The 14,874-nt window shown below is 41.4% G+C and overlaps 1 protein-coding gene across 3 annotated transcripts in view; it reads left to right on the top strand.

The window, feature by feature from the left end:
* The window catches only part of spns2 (SPNS lysolipid transporter 2, sphingosine-1-phosphate), a 133,484-nt gene that overhangs the window by 82,226 nt on the left and 36,384 nt on the right, over positions 1-14,874 (top strand). For all 3 annotated transcript variants that reach the window (XM_029701718.1, XM_029701719.1, XM_029701720.1), the window contains exons 4-5: positions 3,090-3,241; positions 11,047-11,113. In XM_029701718.1, the coding sequence (XP_029557578.1) occupies positions 3,090-3,241; positions 11,047-11,113 (219 nt within the window). The remainder of the gene's footprint in view (positions 1-3,089; positions 3,242-11,046; positions 11,114-14,874) is intronic.

The raw sequence follows: 14,874 nt of genomic DNA, 5'->3' as shown, positions 1-14,874 counted from the left end.
ATTTGTAACTGCACTGGGCCTTAGTTCTGATCGATAAGTGCTTTTTGAGGTCAGTTCGGTTTCAGTTCAATTATTGCCATTTCGGTTTTTCGAAATTGACATTGGTCAATTAGTTGTTTTAAAAATAGGAAAATAACCAAAATGTCAGTTAATTGCTCAGTACTACTGGGCCTATAACATCCTCTTTGACTTGCACTTTAAATGCAATTACCTTTTCATCTTAAAGCTGCAATATGTAACTTTTTTGGGCAACCTGACCAGATTCACATAGAAATAATAGATATGTCATCTCATTGAAAGCAAGGCTAAGAAGTGGTAAAGGGGACCTAGTTCAGGAACAGTGCCTTGCTCAGTGGCAGAACAACAGATTTTTAACTTGTCAGCTCAGGGATTCGATCCAGCAACCTTTTGGTTACTGGCCCAATGCTCTTACCCGCCAGGCTACCTGCCGTCCCTGTTCTATGTGCGCAACTTCTATGCTTCCCGTTCTTAAGTTTTGTTTTTGCAAATTTTACTTTCGGTTTTGTACACCACCTTCAAAAAGCTGAAAATAAAATATTTTTGGTTACGGAAAAGATTTTTCACAGTGGTTTGCAAATCTTACTTTTTTCACAGCTGTCACAAATCCTGTTGTGCCCCAAGCAACGTTGATTTAGTTGTGTAAACTTATTTTTGCTTCCATTTCGTTTCAACATGTTTGTATTTTCTTGGCAAGTTGTTGGTATTATAATGTGTAATTTTTCAAATTAAACAAATCGTACATCTGTGCTCCAATTTTCCCATGTTTCTTGGTGATCCTTTGAATGGTAATGTTTTGTGATACTTTCAACTCATCCTGTGGTATAACTGTTTTATAACATCTGAAATGAATGTCACTTTACTTCAGGTGTCTGTGCACTCTAAAAGAGCATATGAGATGGTTGTGGAGCTCATCATTCCATTCATTGTAATAATGTGACACAGGTTAGTAAGTGACCATGTTATAACATCTGGTATGTACTCTTATGTAGCATGTAATAACATGTGACATAAGTTGTAATGCAGACTGTATATAGTACTTGTAATTAACCGTTGACATTATAGCATATGAACAGACATTTTTAACACATTATAACCGGTTTTATAACATTTAATGCCAAACTACTTATGACAGCTGATGACAAATGTTATGTGTTTTATAGATGTTATAAAGGCTTTATGAATCCAATGCCTGCATAATGGCACCTACAGTAAAGTCTTTCCGAAAACTGTCAAGTATGGAGAGAGAGAGAGAGAGAAATAAGTGCTAATGGAATGTGGGTGTATAACGTAGGGCACGATGCTATAGTCCTCTTTTATCAAGCGTAAAAAGAACGTCCTCCACCCCTTCCCTCCTTTTACCCCCTCACGCTTGCTGACATTTCTGGTATTTTCTTCTCCGTTGCTGTGTACTGTACTTAGATGCATTATTTGACAGAAATAACAGCATTACCCGTCTGATAATAGCTTTCTTTTCTTGATATTTATATCTTGAGTTGTGGTTCTTGTTGCTAGGCTGATTCCAGTATTGGGGCAGAAAAGCCTCCAGTCAGTCAGTGTAAAGATATCGCAGTCGGTGACATTTCACAGGTGCTGGTCTTGACATCATTGACAGGATGTGCGAGCAGATTTGACTGGCTGAATAGAGGACACAATAACAAGAGAGACAGACAGGGTAGACAGGCTGTGCCAAGTGGACTGATGCTTTCACAGCATGTCTCTGTGTCAGAATACTGACAGGCACCGAAGCGCTCCGCAGAAAGTGGGACCAAATTTGAAATTTCTGATAAAACACGGGTCTCTCCCCAATCCATTTTTCTCTCACTCTCTTTCTCTCACCCTGCATTTTTTCTCTTTCCATTTCTATCCATAATTGTCTCTTTATCCACCTCTCTCTCTCTCTCTCCTTCTACACCCATCCCCCTCTCCCTCCTCTCTCTTTCCCCCTCTCCTCTTCTCCCTCTTTCTCCAATCTTTTCTCTCCACGCTGCATCAGACACTAATCTCATCATCTGGGATCCCCTCTGAGCGTATTCTCCCATCACCAGTGTTAATAACCATACTATACCCATAGATCCCCTGTTAGTGGACCCACTATGTGTAGATAGGGAGGATAAAGCAAGGATAAAATGTGTGAGTGAAAAATAAAGAGAGAGAGAGAGAGAGAGCGAGCGAGTGAGACAGAGAGAAGGATAGAGTGTCATAGGAATTATATGAATGTCTCTCAGGGGAGATAGTCTGTGTTGGATGACTCTTATTTCTATCATGGAGCATCACTAAAGGATGTGACTACAGGAACATTTTTAACAACTTGTCAGATGGCTATTTATATCAATGTTTTAATCCAGGTTGTTTAGAAGGAAAGGGAGGGTGTGATTCTGTCTTCCTGTCTCTGCCTACTATAAAACAGCTAACCAAGGGCAAAGGTTAGCTCCCACATTTTAGTGACCCTGAAAAATAGCACAGGTGTCTTTCTAATTTAATATAATTTTGGCTCAGTGTCGGTACCTTTTAAAGGAACTCAGGGTTGTTCCAGAGCCTCTAAAGCCCATATCACCACCCTCTATATCTTGTTGATGTTCTCTTTGTTTGGTAAGCGTGATTTTAACAGCAACACGGACAGATTTATGAACATGCTACACTGCTGAGTAAGCATTCAGGAGGGAAAAGGGAAGGGTGGAAGAGAGGAACAAATCTATTCGACGACAACATGGAGGAAGCTGTGTTCTTCTGTGATGTGAATCTGAGTGGTTTTCTTCTGTGACTAAAATGTTTTATTTTCCTTTAAAAAAATGAGTAGCATAACATGACCACAGCACATAACAACGTAAGAAATTAAAAGAAAGATATGTTGCATTGTCAGAAACAGTACACTGGATAGGTGCAGTGAAAGGTGTTTCACAAGGTTAGCCATACTATTAGCGTACCCCCGAGTAAATGATGGTTAAGGCACATTGAAGCCCAAAATGTCACCTTATCTCCAGGTCCGTGTTCCGTTATAAAGCAACATCTGTGTATAGATAGATCTGTATATCTTTCCTTAACCTCGTACTGCTCTCTTCGCTCTGCAGTATTACTGGCTGTTCGTCCTGTCCCGAGGCCTGGTGGGGATAGGTGAATCCAGCTACTCCTCCATCTCTCCTACAATCATCGGAGACCTCTTCACCAATAATAGCCGAACCATGATGCTCTCAGTCTTCTACCTGGCTATCCCCCTGGGAAGGTAAGTGGTCCCTTAGAACACGCCCCCCCCCCCCAACATAAGATTAATAACATCTCTATGGCCTCACCTGTCACAGGAAATGGAGGTGAATGGTGATAGTGATGATGATAGTGATGATGGTCTGTCTGTGAAATAAATATTTTCTATTCAATGTAGAATATGTCAGTTGGGCATTGTCTTTTCCCCCTTCTTTGAATTCCAATGCATGCTGAATATCAATAGCTGAGCTCTCTGAGACAGACAGTCAGCTTGCAGACATTTAGGGGAAATGAATTGAGGAGAGGAGAGAAAGGCATGGCAAACAGAATTTGACTGAAAGTTTATCGGTGAAATCATCCTTTCTCTCTGAAGGTCAGCAGACATCCCCATCTAGCCAGTCTGCCTCTTTGTGTCTGTCTCTACCCACCCAGACAGACACAAAACCCACCCAGGCAAACAAGGGAAGAAATAGAAGAGATAGATCTAAATAAAGAAGAGATTATGAAATAGCTGAGAGACGTTCTCAGAGGGGAATGGACGGAGGGAGTCTTTTTTTTTTAGATAGTAAGGGGTATTAAGCACAAAGCTCTGGCCTTTTCAGTTCATTCAGTTGGAAAACGGAGAGGAGGAAGAAAACAAACAAAGCAGCGGAGTGCTAAAAAATGAATGTGGTCCCGGTCGGTGGAAGGATGGATGGATGTGGTGAAGAGCAGAGCGGCACCCTGGGTTTAGGCTTATTTACTGTGGAGAGTCCCCACAGTGCACTGCTTCAGAGCCTCTGCTAGGGATGCGGCTGAATGATGCGGCAGCACACTGTTTTGTTCCCATCTCACACAGAAGCAGCTACAGTCAGACACACAGAGAGACGCTATGTGAATGAGAAACACACTGCAGTCTCACAGAGCCGCACAGAGCCAGGCCATTGCTAGGCTATCTCTGGCTGTAGTCCTTTCAATCATTTTACTTTTGTCCATCTGAAGCATTACCTACATCGCCCTATTAGTTCATATGATGTGTCAATGAACCTGCATTTTAAGATAGATACAAATGTAGCTAACATAATACCACTACTATATAATGTTTGGTTTGTTCTGCATCAACATTTCATAGGAAAAGTTCACAGTTGCTAAACTTGCTCTGTCATTGAAGTGCTTGAAAGAGAAACCAGCAAATGCCAGCAACACTATCAGCCTTTATTATGGAAATTCAAATATGACATTACATGCAGTCAACTAATAGTATCGATGGCAGATTGAATGCAGTTGGAGAGACAGACAGGAAAGAACATAAATGTTTCCTCTGAGGAGTTCTGGTATGCTGAGCCTTTTGATATCGCTCGGCAACAGAAACAATAGGAGGTGAAAGAGTTGGGCCTCAGTAAAGAGCCCACAAACATCCTATAGCACTCTCCCCCTGATTGTTTATCTTTACCAGGGTTGTTGTGACCGTTTCCAGGAAGTGACCTCGAGGTTTACAGGAAATGGGTTCACCCCTCAGTAAAACCCCTCAAGTTAACCATAATAACCTAATCTATAAACTTGGCCTATGAAGAGTATAGGGATGCGTCCCAAATGGCACCCTATTCCCTATATAGTGCACTTCTTTTGACCAGAGCATAGGGTGCCATTAGTGACGAAACCTGGGTGTCCTACCCTACCTCCCCAGAGCTAGAGGGGTGATTAGTATTTTTCATGCCTGTATGAGTTTTAGTGGTGGTGTTGAACTTTCCAAACACTCTCTGGGTGGACTCTGATAAAATGATCTAGCTAGCAGTCACTCAGTGGAAATTAAATGTACTGAGCCTGTTCCACTGTTATTTCTGGAGCACTAATCAGTTTAGCACAACAATGTAGACTGTTTCCCCCCCTAGTCCCCGTCCTGTCCCTCTGTGCACCTATGTTTGCGTGAGTCTACACAACCTCCAGACAGAGAGGCCCATTGAATCTCTCATAACCTTTAATATGCTGATAAGAACCCCATTGTATGGCCTTGTTGGCTGTTCCAGACCATCCATCAATCTATCCCTCCTAATGGTCTTAATCGTCAACACACGGTCTCCTGTCCGGCCCATGGACCTGTGGTACACTACAGACAGACAGGCTAGCCGGGCTGGCCCAGGGAGCTCTGGGAACACAGGAAGTAGAAAGTGTGCGTGACATGGAATGTTGGGTCGGGGGGAAACACCCAAGTCAAGGAGCCTGATACAGTAGAAAGATGGCGGATGCCCAATTCTGGTTTTATGGGACGAGCGGGGTACCAAAATGTCCAGACCAGTATAAACTTAGACTTCCCACACTTCCAATAAGACAGCAATAGGTGGACCACTGTTCAAACATAGTTGATATTGATATCAGATATTGACAACAAGGGGACATCCTTATTTCATCAGTAACCCATCATCCTTAGGCCTAAATTTACTTTTTTTCAAAGCTGGAAAAATGGGGACAAAATGGTCTAACATGGACATCTGAAGGGGTCATCGACTTCAGCTAATCAGGATCCTATTGGCTGTTTTATCAGATAATCTCCCCATCTAAACCTGTCAATCAGAACAGCCCTGTCTGGCCCTCATTGATTATCTTCCCTCTCTATACCCTCTGGGCTCTATTTTATCAAGCCTAATGCAATGGTAAATCTAAGCGCTGACAGAAACGCTATAGGTTTTGTTGGTGTAACAGAAATATTTTAGCTATTTTCACAGCTGTTATTATGAGCGCAAAAGCTGGCGGTGGCGTGAAAGGTCTGGGTTTTGATGAATAAGCAAGTTGTAGGTGTGACGAGGGCTTGGCCTCTAACTACCCAATCAAGGTGTTCCATGGCTTAATACTGCATGCGTTTGTCTCAAGTTCTGTAGGTTATTGACAATCTTTGTGTTGTCATCAATATTTTTGTGCTAGTCCATTGTGGATTGATACTACAGTTTATTAAATAGCATAGGCTACAGTAACGAGTGATAGCAACAGTAAAAAAAAAACATTCTGAGTTTGCTCAGTATGTTTGGAGTGTTGACAGTCAACATTGTTGTAGTTAGCTTTAAGGCCTTTATGCATTGCACTTCTCCTTGAAAAAAATACTAGACTCCTGTGAAATGTATTGTATGTGTGAGGCACGTTCTCAATAAGCAAGATTTAACCTAGGCCTACTGTTGATATAGCGTTATAGGACTGACAAATTTGAATAGCCGATGTTAACCGTCTTTGTTAACCGGACAAAAGCCACAAGAGTAGACCATTTTGTAACATTTTATGGATAGGCTACTTGGCTAATGCATGGCCAGGATAAGAAAGACACCAGACGCATTGCTGTAGAACCAGCTTTCGTGATAGTAAGGTATGGGTAGCTTACTATAAGGGCTTGTTTTTAAATCAAATGACTACTTTGCAAATGCATTGGGCATGACAGAAAAAACAGCAATTGAGAGGAGGGGACGCTGTGCTTGATTATTTTATCAAATGAAACGAACATAGGTTTTTTTAATGTTTCTAAATTTCTAAATAGGTTTACAGGCACAAAAAGCATATCTCTCTTGTTTGACATTGGATTGGCTGCGCTTCCGTTTCCATCCGATAACCAACCGTGTTACCACTAAGACCAACTTTCGGGTGGTCATAAATATCCCAACCAGCGCATACTGAAATTGGTACCTCAGATATTTGTCACCCCTCCCACCTCAGCGCAAGCAAACTCCTATAAAACAAGTAAATTACCAATCCTGGTGCAAGGGTTTGACAATAGAAGAGCGCCAGCTTTAACAGGTCGAAATTGCAAACAAGCGTGCTTTTGACAATTGCGCTGGCTTAACGCCAGCCGAAAATTGAGCCCTCTGTCTTTGTCCTTGAAATACGGTGATGTTATCTGCTACTGAAGGGATTAGTTTGGCGTGTGTGCACGCACATATCTGCTATTGAAGGGTTTAGCTCGGAATAGAGGGGGTTTGATGTAATCTAATCTGATCTAGGGTCAATTCCTTCAGAACATGTGGTTATGGTTAATATTCTACTGTGGAACAGATAGAACAGGCAGAACACCTCCTGTCTGATGACATGTGTTGATCAAATCAATGAAGTAAATACATTCTTCAGGTGGGATCACACATTCTTCTGGTGAAGTGCTGACTAATGAAAGATAAATTCAGTCAGACAACTTTACTTAACTGTCATTGTATTGACATGTACTGTACGTTAAAGAAGCACACCCTTCTTTGAAAAACACACCTAGAATAATGACCGATGCAGAAACCAGACTGGACTCTGATAGCATTGATAAATAGAGTGACAAAGGTGTGACTGAGTGAATAATAGCATGTAGTTAGTATTATCTGTCTGTGTGTTGTGTAGTAATGACAACTTCAGAGACACAAGGCATCATGAGAAATTGGCTGCTTGTTATCCAGACAGAATTGTAAACACACAACCGCACGCACGCACGTACGCACTCACACACTCACACACACACACAGTGACAGATTGACAGACAAGCAGCTACTGGAGCTTTGATCAGTGACAGCATCATATCCCGTCCACGTCAAGGACCCAAACCCAATCTAACACTACACACTCATTAAGCCTCTTAACAGAGAATAAACATGATATACAGAGGCTGAGAGTGAAACAAAAGACAACAGAGCTTTAGGTCACTTAGTGACAGTATCCAACAGTCTGATTCTGATTAATCAGTTCTGAATGTATTCATACCACAAGAAGAATGTTTCCTTTCCACCCAGTATGTGAGTGTGCCTCACGTGGAAGACAAATTGCAGACATCCTGATGACTCAGAAGTGAGGACAGCCATCCTGACAGAGGTGTCCTAGAGGGACCATAGACAGTTCAGACATACCAGCAGAGTACAACTCTCTACACAGATGGGTTGCCTCCCGCAATGTACCAATGTTCTGGCTTACACGTCTGTCTGTAAACAACGTCAGTTTGGCGTAGAGGAAAAGGCGGAGTTGGGATACCCAGCTTTCCTACATCACTGCCGTATCAGCTTGTTGAGCTAGTTTCAACATCCCCCGGACATTTTAAGCCCCTCCTACCCAAACTTGTAATTTGTTGGGGGAGTTGTCTGTCTGGAGAGGACCCTCCCCGTGACGTTGTTTTTTTCTCCTTTTTCGAAGTTAGCAAGAGTGTCCGTCATCCCAGACGTAGTCACTGCTGTTGCCTAGGTCTAGACTTCCGAGACTGCTTCCCCACTGCTGACGTCTCAGAGAGAGAGAGACAGAGTCAGACAGAGAAAGAGAATCAGACAGAGAGACAGTCATACACACTATGGGAACAAAATGGTTGATTCAATGTACAATTGTAAGGCAAAAAGCTGCAATACAGTTGTGAGTTTGCTCAACAAAAATGTTGTGTTAAAATTGTGTTGTGCAAACTCACAATCCTATTGCAGCTGGTTGCCCTATATTGAATCAACGTACAGCACCAGTCAAAAGTTTGGACACACCTACTCATTCAAAGGTTTTTGTTTGTTTACTATTTTCTCCATTGTAGAATAATAGTGAAGACATCAAAACTAGGAAATAACACATCATGTAGTAACCAAAAAAGTGTTAAACAAATCAAAATATATTTTATATTCTTCAAAGTAGCTTTAAACACTCAAGTCATCTGATGCAGCACTCCATCACTCTCCTTCTTGGTCCAATAGCCATTGCACAGCCTGGAGGTGTGTTGGGTCATTGTCCTGTTGAAAAACAAATGATAGTCCCGCTAAGCGCACACCTGATGGGATGGTGTATCGCTGCAGAATGCTGTGGAAGCTATGCTGGTTAAGTGTGCCTAGAATTCTAAATAAATCACGGGCAGTTTCACTAGCAAAGCACCCCCAAACCATCACACCTCCCCCATGCTTCACGGTGGGAACCACACATGTGGAGTTCATCTGTTCACCTACTCAGCGTTGCACAAAGACACGGCAGTTGGATCCAAAAATCTAAAATTTGGACTCGTCAGACCAAAAGACAGATTTCCACCAGATTTCCATTAATGTCCATTGCTCGTGTTTCTTGGCCAAAGCAAGTCTCTTCTTCTTATTGGTGTCCTTTTGTAGTGGTTTCTTTGCAGCAATTCGACCATGAAGGCCTGATTCACGTAGTCGCCTCTGAACAGTTGATGTTGAGATGTGTCTGTTACTTGAACTCTGTGAAGCATTTATTCTGGCTGCAATTTCTGAGGCTGGTAACTCTAATTAACTTATCCTCTGCAGCAGAGGTAACTCTGGGTCTTCCTTTCCGGTGGCAGTCCTCATGAGAGCCAGATTCTTCATAGCGCTTGATGATTTTTGCGACTGCACTTGAAGAAACGTTCAAAGTTCTTGAAATGTTCAGCATTGACTGACCTTCATGTCTTAAAGTAATGATGGACTGTCGTTTCTCTTTGCTTATTTGAGCTGTTCTTGCCATAATATGGACTTGGTCTTTTACCAAATAGGGCAATCTTCTGTATACCACCCCTACCTTGTCACAACACAACTGATTGGCTCAAATGCATTAAGAAGGAAAGAAATTCAACAAATGAACTCTTAACAAGGCACACTTGTTAATTGAAATGCATTTCAAGTGACTACCTCATGAAGCTGGTTGAGAGAATGCCAAGAGTTTGCGAAGCTGTCATCAAGGCAAAGGGTGGCTACTTTGAAGAATCTCAAATATTAAATATTTTTGGATTTGTTTAACACTTTTTTGGTTACTACATGATTCCATATGTAATATTTCATACTTTCAATGTATTCACTATTATTCTACAATGTAGAAAATAGTAAAAATAAAGAAACACACTTGAATGAGTAGGTGTGTCCAAACTTTTGACTGGTACTGTACATATATATTTTTTATAGTGCAGAGAGACATAGTCAGACAGAGAGACATAGTCAGACAGGAAGTCAGACACTTCCCCACTCAGACAGCCTCTCACCACGTCATGGGGCTGAGGTCATCATCCCAACATGGGGGCTTGTTAATAATTTACCTCCGGCAAGTCAACAGACAGCAGCCAAAACAGATAACAATGCCAGGAAAAGTAGGGGAAAAGTGTATCAGGAAGAGTACGTTGTATGACATTTCATCTTTGGGATTAATCAAGTATTTTTGAATGTGTGTGTGTGTGTGTGCTGTGCTCCTTCTGAAACTCATTCCTATTTGAATTCTCTCTCTTTCTCTCTCTGTGTCTCTCTCGGTCTCTCTATCTCTCTCGCTCTCTCTGTGTGTCTGTAAGGGGTGTTTAACTGTCGGCAGAGAAGTCAGACTCGGGAGAGAAATAACTGTGTTTCCAACGGCGCAGTTTATTACAAAAAAAACACCGGATAACATCATTTAAAAAATCAATGGGTAAACATAACCCGACGCACACCAGTACAGACGTACACAAACACTTACAATAAACAATCTCCGACATGGACATGAGGGGAAACAGAGGGTTAAATACACAACATGTAATTGATGGGATTGGAACCAGGTGTGAAGGAAGACGAGACAAAACCAATGGAAAATGAAAAATGGATCAGTGTTGGCTAGAAGGTCGGTGACATCGACCACCGGACACCGCCTGAACAAGGAGAGGGACCGACTTCGGCGGAAGTCGCGACAGTGTCTGCTATCAAGTGCAAGGGCTATCTATCTGTCTACCTTAGTGGGTCATTCTGGAGTAAATCGTGAATTCCTATGACTCTACTCAGCCGTTTTGTTAGAGACTGTGATCAAAAATCTAAGAAAGAAAAGGTCAATTGAATGCTATAGTGTAGATTGGTTGGTTTTATTGTATTGTTCTTATTCTTTATCCAGGCAGAAATGTCTAACATATTGTCTCCTTCTCTTTGTTTCCTCCAGCGGGCTAGGCTACATCCTGGGCTCCAGTGCAAAGGAGGCTGCAGGAGACTGGCACTGGGCATTGAGGGTAAGACCACCATCATCACCTCATCCTTGCATACTGACCATACCGCTCGCATTGCAAAATAAATGTACACATACATGTTATTCAATCATTGCACTGCTCGCTTGCGTCAACGAGCGTCTGCTTAGCCAGGCGCTAAAATAGAACTTGGTTCTATTTGTGATGCTTGACGTGCTGCAAGTCCCGCCTCTCCCATCTCCTCATTGGTTTTTAGGAGCATATACCCACGTGGGTGATTGAAAGATGAACTGAGGTCCACACTCCAGTCCAGTTGGTAGTGGTAATGCACCTTAAAGTTGGTTGCCAACCGCCATATAAAGTCCGAAGAAGAAGAAGCCTGAAGGAGGAGAGATTACTAGAAACAAACTCGGTTTACCCTTTTATCTATGGATTGATTGTCGGAGTAGAGGACCTTGTGCATTTCAGGTAAAATACCAACCCAATGTTTATATCCCAGGACAAATTAGCTTGCAAAAGCAAGCTAGCTAGCTGAATTGCCATACATGTTTAGTGCTTTTCGACTTGTCCCCAAATTAATATAGTTGGTTCAGAGTTCGTTTTGATATTTCAACCTGCGTGTCCTGATCACGTCTGGTGTGGGTGGACCAAATCAACATGCGTGCGATGGCGCACGCGGACGCAAGCGCGCGAGCGGTCTGGTAAGCATGTTACATGTTCTCCCCCGCCACACACTAGATGGGGGTTTGCAGTATGGGGCAGGGTAAGAGCATCATCATCATGACATTATCCCTCATCATCCTCCTTATTGTCATCATCATCATCATCGTCATGTCCTCTCCTGACGCACACATTTCTGAAGGAAGCCTATGGTATGGGGCAGGGGTGAGGGGGTTTACTAGTGACATCAGTGACAGAGAAGGGGGGCTTAAGGAAATGCACATACACTCGTGCACATACTGTATACACACCCACCCACTCACTCACACAAACACATCATGCCTCTGTTTATCTGCCTTGGCCACCTTGGTTACTCCTGATAAGGCATCACTTGACTTAATGAAACCTTGAATGGATGAGTGAAAGATGACGACCAACGCTGACACTAGAAAATGAGAGGGTTGATTTTTATGGTAGTTCAAGGTTGTGTGTGTCCCAAATGGCAACCTCGTCCCTATTTATTGCACTACTTTTGACCAGGTTCCATATGGTTTTGGTCAAAAGTATTGCACTTAATAGGGAAAAGGGTGCCATTTGGGACAAAACCCCAAAGCTTATAGAAGCTCCTGACCCTGATCTCAGTGGCTGAAAACACGGTAATGTTCCATTACCCTCTGGGTCCCTGGGGTCCTTCCTACCAGTGACATATGAAATCCCACTCTAATTACATAACAGGGTCTCTCTAACCTGGCCACAGTCTCTTTCTTAGTGGTTTCTTTGTAGGGAGGAGGTGCATCGGCGGAGGTTTGGCCTGTCACAAAGAGACACTTGTTTCAAGTATTTGGCCCACGGAATACCCTATGGAACTTTTTGCCAGCTGAGGCGCAGTAGCCTAATCAGTAGCCTATAACCAATGTTTTATTAAAAGTCCAATGTAGCCGTTTTTATCTCAATATCAAATAATTTCTGGGAAACAATCACAGTACCTTACTGTGATTGTTTTCAATTATCATGGTCAAAAATAAACAATAACAGCTTCTTAGCAAAGAGCAATGTCTCAAGCAAGAATTTTTGTAGGACTGTCTGGGAGTGGTCTGAGTGAGGATGGGAAAACGCAAAAATTGCTGTTATTGGCAGAGAGGTTTGGAACTCTCTTTCTTATTGGTCCTATTAAGTAATTTACCGCATGGTGATGTCAACATGGAAGGCCAAAACTCCATCCCACCAAAACAGGCTGTAATTTCAGGCGGTCTTTTCAAACAGCTCTTACACTAAAAGGGCATTATCATCGTTCACAATTTCACATTATTATTCTAACCTTATAGTGTGGAAAAGTATATAAAACACAGGAAAATATAAAATATAAATATCACGAGCAGCAAAGCAGTCAACAGACATTCCCATTTTTATATATATATATATATATATATATATATATATATATATATATATATATATATATATATATATATATATATATATAAATAAATATATATATATATATATATATATAGCATCTTCAACTTTCATCTGTTGGACCTAACTGTCAAATCACGGGAATTCTGGATTGCTGTCCTTGGTGCTGAATCCACTTGTAGCCTAAGCTATTTGCCTGTTCGTTTGTTTACCTTTCACGTGATAAAGTCACTAACAGGCCATATCAAGGTGATGGTAGAATAATCTTATTATAACGTTTGTGCAATGTTTGTGCAATGACTCGAACATGCAATTCATTTTCGAAATGCGAATGCAATGTGTGTAGATTAATATTTCCATGTTGAAGCCAATAAAAAAGAACTAAATCGGCTACATGTTTGTTATAGCTAGGCCTATTATAGGGTTAGTGTATACTAATAAACTATCTTCAATGGATAGAACAAACAACCATGCCTCATGCTGAAGAGCCCTTAGGCCTACGTGTGCACACATTGCCTTATGCTCATGAAACGAGAAATGCAATTTATGATACCGTGCTTGTGACCCGATCCTATTTAGAAATGTTGTTGTTTGTTTAAAAAACAGAATGATTGTTTTTTGTTTAATCTCATTAAAAACCAAACTTATTAAAGAGATTCACCGTCCATGGGTTTATGGTAATAACATAGATGGCTTGAATGCAATGCAATTTCATCAGCTTTTTCTGGAGAAGTGCAAATATGATCTTTAAGGTGGTTCCATAATGTTTATAAAACATTACATTTGCGAGCAGTATAACGGTGAGTGGACATTCCCCCTTTCTCTTTACATTGGCTCTTTACCCAGCTACTGTGAACAGTTTGAATGTGTGTAAAACCTTACATAGTCTAAGTTGCCTTGTCTGTATTATATTCCCACGAGGAGCAATTATAGTGCCTGTAACTATATTTAGACATATATTTATCCTATTTAAAACAAGTTGTTGTTTAGTTTTTATTAGAATTTAATTCAAATTATACACTATCTTTTTAGGCCTCATCAATAGCCTAGTGAATTTAATCTTGCTACGTTTGGTGTATCCATCTCCAGACTACAATTTACAGTAGGTCTAGCCCATATATCAGTGTGAATGCTACAGCCTACAGTGCATTCAGTAAGTATTCAGACCTCTTGACTTTTTCAACATTTTGTTACGTTACAGCCTTATTCTAAAATTGCTAAAATTAGTTTTATTCCTGATCAATCTACACACAATACCCCATATGATACCCCATATGACAAAGCAAAAACAGGTTTTTAGAAATGTTTGTAAATTTATTCAAATGAAAAAAAAACGGAAATATCACATTTATATAAGCATTCATACCCTTTATTCAGTACTTTGTTGAAGCACCTTTCGCAGTGATTACAGCCTCAAGTCTTCTTGAGTATGACGCTACAAGCTTGGCACACCTGTATTTGGGGAGTTTCTCCCATTCTTCTCTGCAGATCCTATCAAGGTCTATCAGGTTGGATGGGGAGCGTTGTTGCACAGCTATTTTCAGGTCTCTCCAGAGATGTTCTATCGGGTTCAAGTTCGGGCTCTGGCTGGGCCACTCAAGGACATTCAGAGACTTATCGTAAAGCCACTTCTGTGTTGTCTTGGCTGTGTGCTAAGGGTTGTTGTCCTATTGGAAGGTGAACCTTCACCCCAGTCTGAGGTACTGAGAGCTCTGGAGCAGGTTTTCATC

Source organism: Salmo trutta, chromosome 19, assembly GCF_901001165.1.
Source record: "Salmo trutta chromosome 19, fSalTru1.1, whole genome shotgun sequence".
NCBI lineage: Eukaryota > Metazoa > Chordata > Actinopteri > Salmoniformes > Salmonidae > Salmo > Salmo trutta.
This window is presented reverse-complemented; position numbering and strand designations above follow the sequence as displayed.